Source organism: Phyllobates terribilis, unplaced genomic scaffold (genome assembly GCF_046119375.1).
Source record: "Phyllobates terribilis strain yellow unplaced genomic scaffold, ASM4611937v1 Scaffold_71__1_contigs__length_7168151, whole genome shotgun sequence".
NCBI lineage: Eukaryota > Metazoa > Chordata > Amphibia > Anura > Dendrobatidae > Phyllobates > Phyllobates terribilis.
This window is the reverse complement of record NW_027362831.1, coordinates 2,381,014-2,394,085: the sequence shown is the minus strand read 5'-3', so window position 1 is coordinate 2,394,085 and position 13,072 is coordinate 2,381,014. Positions and strand designations below refer to the sequence as shown.

The 13,072-nt window shown below is 48.6% G+C and overlaps 1 protein-coding gene across 1 annotated transcript in view; it reads right to left on the bottom strand.

The window, feature by feature from the left end:
- LOC141194443 (uncharacterized) overlaps positions 1-13,072 on the bottom strand; it is a 73,596-nt gene that overhangs the window by 21,644 nt on the left and 38,880 nt on the right. Inside the window, exons 8-12 of the mRNA XM_073662364.1 lie at positions 4,055-4,138; positions 3,746-3,925; positions 3,540-3,663; positions 3,359-3,456; positions 3,076-3,166 (exon numbers count right to left, since the gene is read on the bottom strand). Coding sequence (XP_073518465.1) covers positions 3,076-3,166; positions 3,359-3,456; positions 3,540-3,663; positions 3,746-3,925; positions 4,055-4,138 — 577 coding nt within the window. The remainder of the gene's footprint in view (positions 1-3,075; positions 3,167-3,358; positions 3,457-3,539; positions 3,664-3,745; positions 3,926-4,054; positions 4,139-13,072) is intronic.

Here is a 13,072-nt window from a genome sequence, read left to right as displayed (position 1 = left end):
GTCGGGAGGGAATTTTTCCTCCGGTGAAGATTGGCTAAATCATTTGGGGTTTTTGCCCTCCTCTGGATCAACTTTAGCAATTACTGAACTAACATGTCGAACTTGATGGACGCAAGTCTTTATTCGGCTTTACAAACTATGTTACTATGTCATCCATCATTCATCACCTGAAGCTTTGTTTTAACGGGAGTCAGAGAACTAAGATAGTAGCAGGAAAACATCCAGCAATCCTCGGAGGAGGTAGGATATGCGCCAAAACGCTGACCACCTCAGGCCTAGCCACTACTACATACATGTGCTTTGAATTCCAAGGAACAGAAAGCTAAGGAGATGGATGGCCTCATGATCATGAATAATTTACTCGTTGTGTAGGAGGCCGAGCACTGCTGCTGTCTACCTTCTGAACCTTGTGTTGAAGCCTAAGTGACCGAGGACTCGCAATCCTCTATGTCTGGAGGACGTGTTGCATCCCAGTGTCCAACTGTGTCCCGGCTTCCACAATATTAACCCAGTGTGAAGGCATCAGTGAGATGGACCATCCCTGGCCATTTTCACTTGTCCACGTGTTTGTGGTTAGGCTGTCCTTCTCACTAAATGCACTGGGGAGGGCACAGGTAATGTTTTGGTATGCATGCTTGTGTATAAGGCGCACCGGGACAAATAGGGGTGGCTGGAGACCGAGTATGGACACACGGCCGCCCCCTGGTGGCTGGGGACCGAGCGTGGACACCCGGCCGCCGGGTGGCTGGAGTCTGAGTATGGATACCAGGCCCCCTACGCAGCCATGACATGGTGGCCGGCATCTGCCTCCACATGCCAGTATGGTATTGCAGCCTGGGGGTGGGTGGGTGGCAGCTTGCACACTTACGCTTGCATTCCAAGAAAACAAAGCAGATGCTTCCTTCTATCATCATCATCATCATGCTCCTCACCTTGGCACTCTCAACTCCCCTGATGGAGAAGCCAGGGCCCACCGGAGGAGTCTAGTTCTCTGGTGGGCTCGTCCAATGCTGCCCTAAAGCAGGCCAGGCTAAGAAAAGTGTGGGGGAAGGTCCCAGGAGAAATAGGGGCGGCTGAGGACCGTTTATGGACACCCGGCCGCGGTGCGGCTGGGGACGGAGTATGAACACCCGGCCGCGGGGCGTTTGGGGACCGAGCGTGGACACCCGACCGCCGGGCGGCTGGGGACTGAGTATGGATACCAGGCCGCCGACGCAGCCATGACATGGTGGCCGGCGTCTTCCTCCACATGCCTAAAAGGCCCAATTTCAAGTGCAAGCAAGCTAGCAGTATGGTATTGCAGCCTGGGGGTGGGTGGGTGGCAGGCTGCATACTTGCGCTTGCATTGCAAGGAATGGGGGAGGTACAATTGAACACTGCCCTGGGAGAAGGACTTGCATGGGGATAGTTGCATGTCTGCATCTTCTGATCACTTCTGATGGGCACATTTTTAGGCAGTGACCTGGGTGTCAGAGATGCTTCCAGGGGTCTTCCCCATGCTGTTCCCATGTCTTTTCAGCACTGTATGCATGTGTCACACAGCACATAGCCAGATAAGATTGTAAAATGTTAAAATGACATTTCCCAGTGAATGCATTTGTCACGGTTGAAAGCAATACAAAAGTTCAAAAACGCATAAAAAATGCTACTTGTGAACATAGCCCAAGGTGTGGAGGAGTATTTTTGCTTTTGGTTATTTATTTTACCTTATACACAAGTCTCTTTACCCTTTAAAGGAAGTTCCTTAACATATTTCACAGGAAAACCGTTTCAGTTTCGTTTTTGAACGTTTTATTGTGAGCCCGTAAAAGTGACTTAATACCTCTGACCACGTTGTTGACAGCAGTGACCTGAGGGTCAGAAATGCTTCCTGGGGTGATCCCCATGCTGTCCCCTTGACTTTTGAGCACTGTCACTATCGTTTTGGGCACTTTTTAGGCTTTCTACAGACTGCCGGGGGTGCCACCGCAAAAATGCTCGGGTCTCCCATAGACTAACATTAGGCTCGTTGCTCGGGTCGAGCACCCGAGAATCACGGTGAGCTCGGTCCGAGCTTCGAGCATTTTAGTGCTCACTCAACAATAATCACGACATAAAGTGACACATGTCAGATCTGAAAATGGGCCCTGGATAGGAACACAAAACCGGCTGCGGGAAGAGGTTAAATCTGAGTATTTTGGGCACTAACTACTGTATCCAAAAACTGACTATAGACAATAACACATCTACTGAAATGATCAAACTCAACATTCTTCATCAGTAAAAAATGAGTAACCAGTGGTGAAACCTTTCTAGGGTAATTAGAGTATGGGGCTCGTTGGCTCTTGGCAATCTAAACTATCGTAAGGGCCAATATTTTCTGTCAGATGAGTTTCAAGAAGAAATATTAGACATTGAAGGAGAACTTTTTATAATAGTTCAGAGCTGATGTGTCTTAAATTTAGACCTCGGGCATTGGGAAGATGTAATGGAGACCTTCTTTTAAAGACTAGAGAGTTACAGAGTCACATAAGTGAGTCAAGCCGATCCCACCACAATCAAACTACCATACAGTATGAACCTGTAAAAAAAGACAGAATAAAAGATATGTTATATCCGCAACAACAACATATAAATAAGTGAGAGCTTCAACACTAAACTGGAGTTTACTCCGGGAGAGTACTCATTTATGGTGGACCATTGGAGCTACTATTAGTTCTGACCATAAAAGTAGAGAAAGTATTAGTGCCCCTCGTTTCAGGAGAGATTGTGCAGTAATCTGAATTCCTTAGGATTGAAAACATTGATCAAGTGATTTTCATTTGGCTTTATAGTTTACAGATCTGAGCAGGTAACGGTCAGCGTCTCCTAATACCAGGGGGTAGGTAGATCCTCCAGGTTGTAAGTTCTCTAGAAAAGGTCTTTCACAATTACACAAAGTAATGTGAACATTTTTGGATGGAGGAAAATGTGGTCTAGAGGTAAAATGGTGATCACACAATTATGACATGGCCGGACTACACCATCGATAAAGCAGCCACAGCCGGTGACTGAGAAGAATCTGTGACTTCTCTACATTGAGTGGTAACTACTCACCTGGGTAGTCATATGTAGGAATCTCCTCTTTACACCACTCATCACCCCTCACATATGTCTCTGTAGTATTAATATGGGTCAGATTTTCACCCTGAAACAAATGTTGTAAAAGACATATAGAGAAGTCACATCTATGATCAGCTCTAATCCTGCCATTTCCACTGTCCTCATTACCCAAGTATAAAACATATAATATTGGTGGATAAAACAAGACTGAACACAAGACCTTCACAGCCATCTACATATTATAGAGGAGATCACATGACACCTTCTCTCCATCTACCTGATGATTATGAGGAATATTGGGATCTTCTTGTTTACAGTCCTGTGGAAGAAGATGAGAGGGACATCTCTCTTGTGTTGTCCTCTTACTGGATAGATCTGGTGGAAACACATACATGGACTGAATTAATTCTTTCCATACAGATAATTATAGGCCTTGTGTATTTAGTCCGGTCTATTACCTGGTGATGTGAGGGGCTGGGGAACCTCCATCATGACGTTCTTGTACAAATCTTTGTGTCCTTCTAAATACTCCCACTCCTCCATGGCGAAATAGACAGTGAAGTCCTGACAACTTATAGGAACCTGATACATACAATGATACCATCATCCCCTGATCCCTTCATAGCATTACTGTATAATGTCCCATCATTCCCAGCAGTGTCACCTCTCCAGTCAGCAGCTCAATCATCTTGTAGGTGAGTTCTAGGATCTTCTGGTCATTGATGTCCTCATGTATCAGGGAATGAGGTGGAGGCCCTGTGATTGAGCTCAGGGGTCTTCTCCATCTCTCAGACACAGGGTCCTGACAGCGCTCACCAGAGGTCTTCTTCACTACTGTATAATCCTGATTATGGAGAGACACATTAATAAATCTCACTCCAGACATTTCCAGAGTCCTCACCTCTCCAGTTCTGTACATCTGTTATTCCCATAGATAAGAATGACGTAATGTGACGTCATCAGAATCTCTCACCTCTCCAGTAAGCCAGAAGAGGATCTCTAGGGTGAGGTGTAATATCCTCTCTGCCATCTTCGTTTTGTCTCTATCCATTCTTCTCTAGGAAAGTGATATAGATAAATTATTAGTATCTCATATTGTGGGAATCTGAGTGGATTGAAGATGAGTTGGTGTAAAATCTATAAAATTCTGTGTAATAAAAAAAAATTAATAGCATTGTGATGCTGGTATAAAGCAATAATATGGTAGAGCTCTTCATACATCTTCAGGTCATACAGAGATACCTATGTGCTATCAGTTGGGATTACGAAAGATATAAAATAATTCAGGTAATTTAACAATATAAAGAACGCAACAGTCTTTGTACAGCCAATAAAATGTGTAGCATCGGCGTCTCTGCCCCCTGCCAGGCAGAGACGCTGTCCCTCTCACCTCCACGCTCCCCGCCCGGCGTCCTCCGGCGCTCCTCTTCCTGCTGCTGCCGGCGCGCGCAGCTTCCCGGGCACTGTGCTTACGGTGCGCGCTCGCTCCCTCTCTCTTAAAGGGGCCGCGCGCACCGTCCTAAGGAGTCCCCGGCCAATAGCTGGAGGTCCTCCCATATATAAGGCACCTCCTCCAAACTGGAGGTGCCCGAGCAATAGTTGTTGCACGGTGTACTTAACTCTGCTTCAGCCCTCAGGTCCCGCTGCTAGCTTGACTATCAGTCCTGTCCGCCAGCCTGATTTCCAGTCCTGTCCGCCAGCCTAACTTCCAGTCCTGTCCGCCAGCCTGACTTCCAGTCCTGTCCGCCAGCCTGACTTCCAGTCCAGCCCGCCAGCCTGATTACTCTCCAGCCCGACAGTCTGTCTTCCGTTCAGCCCGCCAGTCTGTCTATGGGCTCTGCCCGTCTGCTTACCTGGAAGCACCTGCCTGCTACCTGCCATGCCTACCTGGAGGCTCCGGCTTGCTACCTGCCGTACCTACCAAGGATCCTGCTTGCTACCTGCCGTGCCTACCTGGAGGCTCCTGCTTGCTACCTGCCGTGCCTACCTGGAGGCTCCTGCCCGTCACTTGCCGTGACCACCTGTCAGCCTACCTAGAGACTCCTGCCTGTCGCCTGCCGTGTCTGCTAGTCCATCTATCTGGATCACTCGTCAGCCTGCCTGCTGTGCCCATCTGCAATACCGGTCAGTCCCAACTATCTGTATCGTGGGAGTCACCTGCTCCCTTACAAGGTCATCCACAGAGTAGCACCTGGTCCCTCTGCTCGGACCCTCCCTGGTCACGGAGTCGATTGAGCCGCCGTACGACCTTGGTCGCTCCGAGTTGATACCTAGTTATGCCCCTCTGGGTCCCTCCTTGCACCGCAGCACAGAGGTTCCACCTACCGGATCTGTAACAGTTTGCTCGGGCTATGGAACCCAGTGGCCCCCAAACCCCCTTGCTTACTGACCTGTACCAGGAGGTTTCTCGTCAGAGATCCCAACAGGAAACCATCCTGAACTTCCTGCGGAATGTCAACTCCCGCCTGGACACGCTGTCTGTCCCACCTGTGTACGCCTCGAGTCGTGCGACTCCCGTTCCCGCAGCGCCGCTGCCCACCAACACCACAGCATCCAACCCAGGTCCCCGGCTCTCTGCGCCTCCTCGTTTTGGAGGTGACCCCGTCTCATGTCGGGGCTTTCTGAACCAGTGCACGCTGCACTTTGAACTTTTGGCACATCAGTTCTCCTCCGACCGGGCCAAGGTGGCGTTCATCATGTCTCACCTCACCGGGGAAGAACTGGCATGGCTTAACCCCCTATGGGAGAGAGAAGATTCCATGGTGTCTGATCTTCCAGCTTTCCTCTCTGCCTTCTGGAGGGTCTTCGATGAACCAGGACGAAGGATTTCTACTGCCTCCTCTTTGCTCCGTCTCCACCAAGGATGTCTCACCGTGGGCCAGTATGCCATACGCTTCCGCACCCTTGCTTCTGAGCTTACCTGGGGCAATGAAGCCCTGGTGTCTATCTTCTGGGAGGGCCTTTCTGGTCGGATTAAGGACGAGTTAGCCGCCCAGGATATTCCTACCTCCCTGGATGACCTGGTGTCACTAGCTACCTGGATTGACCTCCGTTTCCAAGAACGTACCAAGGAGGTCACCTTGGAGAGAAGATTTCCTCATCTTGCTCCTATTTTCCAGAGACCTGCTTCTCAATCAGCAACTCCCCGGGCACCCTCGCCCGAACCTATGCAGATCGACCAGACCAAGATGGTCAAATCTCGCCAAGAGTCATGCCGAGCCGAGGGGAGCTGTTTCTACTGTGGCAGTAAGGAGCACTTCATTCGTTCCTGCCCGGTAAAGCCGGGAAACTCCAGTGTCTAGGACCGCTCGGAGAGGTCGTCCTAGGCAAAAGTAAACCCTCTCCTTCCCTGACTTTGTCTGTCTCTATCTCCTGGGGAGAGAACCGCTACTTTGAAGTTGCACACCTGGATTCCGGAGCTGCTGGGAACCTCATTTCCCAGTCCCTGGTAGAGAAATATCACATTCCCACCAAACCTCTGGCTGAACCATTGGCAGTCGCCTCCGTGGATGGAAGACTCCTTCCGGTGACCATCCTGCTCATCACAGAACCTATAACTCTGCAGGTGGAAATGCTGCACTCAGAGGATCTCCTTCCATGTGCTTTCCGGACTCTCTCACTCCCTATTGCTATGTCTACCCTGGCTTCAGAGACATGAACCCGTGCTGAATTGGCAATCCGGTGAAGTACACCGTTGGGGGCAGGATTGTCATAAGACCTGCCTGGTCCCGGTTCGCCCAGTTCGTCCTCCACCCACCCCGGCTAATCTACAAGGTTTACCGGCACCTTACTGGTCCTATGCAGTTGGCTTCGACAAAAAGGAAGCAGAGACACTGCCACCTCATAGGCCATATGATTGCCCGATAGACCTGGTACCCGGTGCCACTCCACCCCGTGGACGTATCTACCCGCTGTCGTCGGCAGAAACCCGGGCCATGTCGGATTACATCGAGGAGAATCTGGCCAGGGGATTCATCCGGAAATCCACCTCCCTGGCTGGAGCCGGATTTTTCTTCGTTAAAAAGAAGGATGGTTCACTACGCCCCTGTATTGACTATAGAGGACTCAACCAAATCACGGTCAAAAATAAATACCCCCTGCCGCTCATCTCCGAGTTGTTTGACCGCCTTAAGGGCACTAGGATCTTTACCAAGCTGGATCTATGTGGGGCGTATAACCTGGTCCAGATCCGTCAAGGAGACGAGTGGAAGACGGCATTCAATACCCGGGACGGTCACTATGAATACCGTGTGGTGCCCTTCGGCCTCTGCAATACTCCCGCCGTTTTCCAAGAATTAGTCAACGACATCTTCCGTGACCTCCTATATTCTTGCGTGGTGGTGTACCTGGACGACATCTCGGTCTTCTCTCCGGATCTTCCCACACACCGGAGGGATGTTCGTCAGGTCCTGCTTAGGCTCAGGCAGAATCACCTCTATGCAAAATTTGAGAAGTTCCTCTACGAGCAGACCTCTCTTCCATTCCTGGGCTATGTTATCTCCCAGACAGGTCTACGAATGGATTCTGAGAAGCTTTCTGCTGTCCTAAAGTGGCCCCGTCCGAAGGGGTTGAAGGCGATTCAGCGATTCCTGGGCTTTGCCAACTACTATCGTCACTTCATCCCACACTTCTCTTCCCAGACTGCCCCCATCTCTGCGCTCACCCGTAAGGGAGCAAATCCCAAGGAATGGCCGCCCGAAGCTGAGGAGGCCTTCCTTTCCTTAAAGCAAGCCTTCTCCTCTGCCCCAGTGCTGTACCGTCCGGACTGCAACAAACAGTTCTTCATGGAGATTGATGCTTTCTCCTCCGGAGCCGGAGCGGTGCTCACCCAAAAATCTTTATCAGGGAGAATGGTAACCTGTGGCTTCTTCTCCAAACTCTTCTCCTCGTCTGAGCGCAACTACTCCATAGGAGACCGAGAACTGTTAGTCATTAAATTGGCGCTGGAGGAGTGGCGTTATTTGCTTGAAGGGGCTCTATACCCAGTGATCATCTATGCAGATCACAAAAATCTAGCATATCTCCAGAATGCCCAAAGACTCAATCTGCGTCAGGCCCGGTGGTCTTTGTTCTTCTCCCGCTTCGACTTTATCCTACATTACCACCCGGCGGACAAGAATTATAAAGCTGACGCCTTATCCCGATCCTTCCTGTCCTCCGATCAAGAGGAGGAGCCTAGGCACATCATCGACCCCTCCAAAGCGATGAATGTGGCCCCCTTGGATCTGACTCGTCTTCCACAGGTAAGACGTTTGTAGCGGTTCCAGATCGTGAGAAGGTTCTTAACTGGGGTCATTCATCTAAGCTAGCAGGCCATGCCGGTCAGAAGAAGACCTTCCTGCTCATTACCCGGCATTACTGGTGGCCTACCCTGTGCAAGGATGTGGTAGACTTCGTCTCGGCCTGTTCGTCCTGTGCCCGCAACAAAGTTCCCAGACATCTTCCAGCCGGTCGCCTCCTGCCTCTTCCCGTACCTTCTGCGCCGTGGCAGCACACTGCCATGGACTTTATTACAGATCTCCCTGTTTCTGCCGGTTGTACAGTCATTTGGGTGGTCGCCAACCGCTTTTCTAAAATGGCCCACTTCATCCCTCTGCCTGGTCTCCCGTCTGCATCGGAGCTGGCTAAGGACTTCATCCTTCATATCTTCCGTCTCCATGGCCTACCCCTCCACATTGTGTCGGATCGAGGGGTTCAGTTCACCTCACGCTTCTGGAGAGCTACGTGTAAGCTGCTGGATGTCTCCCTGGATTTCTCCTCCGCTTACCATCCACAGTCCAATGGCCAAGTGGAGCGTATCAACCAAATCCTTACCAGCTACCTCCGGCACTTTGTTAACGCTCACCATACTGATTGGGTGGAGCTCCTACCATGGGGCGAATTCTCCTACAACCATGAGAAAGAATCTACTTTTAAATCCTCATTCTTTGTGGTCTACGGTCAACTTCCCCGGATTCTGTTTCCCATCTCCGCCTCGGTGGACAACCCTGCCACGGAGTCTCTAGTCAGCGAATTCTCCACCATTTGGGAAAATACTAGGTCCGCACTTCTTCAGTCCTCTGAGCGCATGAAGAAACATGCTGACAAGAGACGTCTGGATCCGCCTCAATTCCCTCCGGGAGATAAAGTCTGGCTCTCTTCCAAACATGTCCGGCTCAAAATACCCTCCTATAAGTTGGGTCCTCAGTTCATTGGTCCATTTGAAGTCCTCAAAAAAATCAACCCAGTGGCCTACAAGTTAAAACTCCCGGCCACCTTGCGGATTCCCAACTCCTTCCATGTATCTCTCCTCAAACCAGTTGTGTTTAATTCTTCTTCCAACAATCCAGGTGCTCCCCCTGCTCCGGTTTCCACTGAGGACATTTTTGAGGTAGAGAACATTCTGGCCACCAAGAGGGTAAGAGGAAAAACGTTTTTTTCTGATGGATTGGAAGGGGTTTGGCCCAGAGAAGAGAACTTGGGAACCCAGGGAGAACATTCATGCCCCACTTCTCCTTAAAAAATTTCTTTCTGGCCTAAAAAAGAGGGGGCGTAGAGGGGGGGGTACTGTAGCATCGGAGTCTCTGCCCCCTGCCAGGCAGAGACGCCGTCCCTCTCACCTCCGCGCTCCCTGTCTGGCGTCCTCCGGCGCTCCTCTTCCTGCTGCTGCTGGGGCGCGCAGCTTCCCGGGCACTGTGCTTAGGGCGCGCACTCGCTCCCTCTCTATTAAAGGGGCCGCGCGTGCCGTCCTAAGGAGTCCCCGGTCCTCCCATATATAAGGCACCTCCTCCAAAATGGAGGTGCCCGAGAAATAATTGTTTCACAGTGTACTTACCTCTGCTTCAGCCCTCAGGTCCCGCTGCTAGCCTGACTACTAGTCCTGTCTGCCAGCCTGATTTCCAGTCCTGTCCACCAGCCTGACGTCCAGTTCTGTCCGCCAGCCTGACTTCCAGTCCTGTCCGCCAGCCTGACTTCCAGTCCTGTCCGCCAGCCTGACTTCCAGTCCAGCCCGCCAGCCTGATTACTCTCCAGCCCGACAGTCTGTCTTCTGTTCATCCCGCCAGTCTGTCTATGGGCTCTGTCCATCTGCTTACCTGGAAGCACCTGCCTGCTATCAGCCGTGCCTACCTGGAGGCTCCTGCTTGCTACCTGCCGTGCCTACCAAGGCTCCTGCTTGCTACCTGCCGTGCCTACCTGGAGGCTCCTGCTTGCTACCTGCCGTGCCTACCTGGAGGCTCCTGCCCGCCACTTGCCGTGACCACCTGTCAGCCTACCTAGAGACTCTTGCCTGTCGCCTGCCGTGTCTGCCAGTCCATCTATCCGGATCACTCGTCAGCCTGCCTGCTGTGCCCATCTGCAATACCGGTCAGTCCCAACTATCTGTACCGTGGGAGTCACCTGCTCCCTTACAAGGTCATCCACAGAGTAGCACCTGGTCCCTCTGCTCGGACCCTCCCTGGTCACAGAGTCGATTGAGCCGCCGTACGACCTTGGTCGCTCCGAGTTGATACCTAGTTACGCCCCTCTGGGTCCCTCCTTGCACCGCAGCACAGAGGTTCCACCTCCCGGATCCGTAACAATATTTTAATGGTTTATTTGTACACATCTCACCACTCCATGATAAGTTCTAGAAAGAAGAGGTCTTCTAACTCCACCGCCTACTCTACACTGTGTGCACGATTATTTGCATTTTTGATGATTACCTTTATTATTTAACATCTCCAGTGCTGTTGGTCAATTCAAAGGGTAATAAACCTGAATATTTAAGAAAGTAAAAGTGAGGTGTTGTCTTAGGAGAATATCTCTGTGTCCAGAATTATTATGCAACTATGTGAAAAATGTAAATTTTCCATCTTTATTGTTTATTTTCATCTGGTATAGTGAGGATAAGAACCAAACAACTCAATGTCCAAAAATACATTTCTGACATTTAATAAAAATATAACAGTGACCAATATATCCACCATTCTTTTCAATACCAGTGATAAGCCATCCATCCATGGAGTCCATTAGTTTCTTAATCTGTTGACGATCATCTTTGTGGGCAGCACCAACCATAGTCCCAGACACTGATCACAGAGGGGACTGTTTTCCTTCACCATAAATATCGAGTTTAAGAAAAGCTCGAAAGTTCACTCTACGGTTTAGGTCCAATGAGGAAAAGGCCATTTCAATATGTCATTATTTTTTAATCTTTAAGACCTTTTCGACACCGAGCAGTCAAGACTTTGATGCTGTGATTGAGAATTGTCCTGCAGAACAATACTGTTTTTTTTTTTTGAAAGATGAAGATTTTTCTGTACCTCTGCTTAAAGTGTCTTCTAAAAACTGGCAGGGGGTTTGGGAGTTGATTTTACACCTAATTGTAACTTGAAAATGTCCAACTAGTTCATCTGTAATAATACCAGCATACCAGTCGAAGTTGAGGTCTGTGCCTATTACTGATCCAGCCACGGGTCCATCCATCTGGTCCGTCAAGAGTCACTTTCAGCAGTCCATAAAACCTTTGAAAAATCTGTCTTCTGATATTTCTTGGCCAAGTCTTTTCTTGTGTCTTGTTCAGTGGTGGTCGGTATTCAGCCTTAGCCTTGTCTCTGAGCACTGAACATCTTGTACTTCTGGGCCTCCAGGGAGGCTGCTGTTCTGGAATACAATAGCACTGGAGGATAATATATTCCTGGTTGCTTCACATTTGAGTCTTCTGAAATCTTTTGCAGTTAATGCTATTCTTTTTTTTTCTTTTGTGACCCTATACACTTTTGAAGGTTCTGTGATCACATCCAATATTTGAGCAATTTAAGGAGTGCTGCATCCCTCTGTAAGACTTAACCATTTTTGAGTTTTTATAGTCAGTTAAAACTCTTTTTGGCCCATTTTGCCTGAGAAAAATAAGCTGCCTAATAATTGCACCCCCCTGATAAAGGGTTTCAATATCCATAGGCCACACACCCATGAAAAATCCATAACTCTAACAGGCTAATTAAGGTCTGAAACCTTGGTTAAAGTTATCTAAGCACACAAATCTCAAAGAATGCCTAAACTTTTGCATCGGCTCATTTTCCTTTTTCTAATTTTTAAAATGTAAAAAAATTACAATATATTTTTTTCTTTTGTTTAATATACAAAGGAAATGTGTCATCTTTAACTTTAGGCATTTCAGAGATCATTTAATATTCAACTTGCTTAACTGTTCTCAATAACAGTAATTTTGACCACGGGTGCACAAACTTTTACATGCCACTGTATGCACACTTACAGTAAATATATACAGCTCTACTAAATATACACATTTGCATACACATACACTATATATACACACATGACCCCATTTTGTAATTCTTTTAAGGTCATGTGATTGATTACATGATCTGAAAGGTCCTTGAGCTAGTCGGGTCGAAGGTTCTTCAGCTGCTCACTCAGGATGTGCAGACTCAGTGCAGGTCCCAGTACCTTCCTCTCCTGCTCTGCACCAATCAGTCAGATAAGTGTGGAGCTGTTCTTTCAGTGATGAGGAAGGACACTGTCTCATTGTTCTCCTCTGTCACAGAAATCTGTCTCCAGTCTACAAGACGCTCTCAATTATTAGCAAGATTTTTTTCTTGCTAATAGTGTGTCTTATAGTCCAAAAAATACAGTCAGTTTAAAGTGATATCTCATTTATTTATACTGTTTTTGTACAGTTTGACAATAACATATATAGTTTCCCTCCCCGTCTGAGTTGTTTTTGATGGTCAACAAGATACGATTTTCCAGAAAATCATTTTCACACTCTAGGTATGATAATGACTAGTCTCTATGTGGGATTTTTGATGTTTAAAGGGTTGTCCACTACATTGACAACCCCTTTTCATTCCTCATGTTTGATCCTGTTAAAATAAAAACAATTACACACTTACTTACACTTTCCAATCCAGCGGTGACAGCATTTACATTCCCAAGGCTCATGTGAGGTAATTTTGAGCCTTGCACCCAATCAGTGCTGGCGTTACTGTCCCGACCTTCAAACAAATCA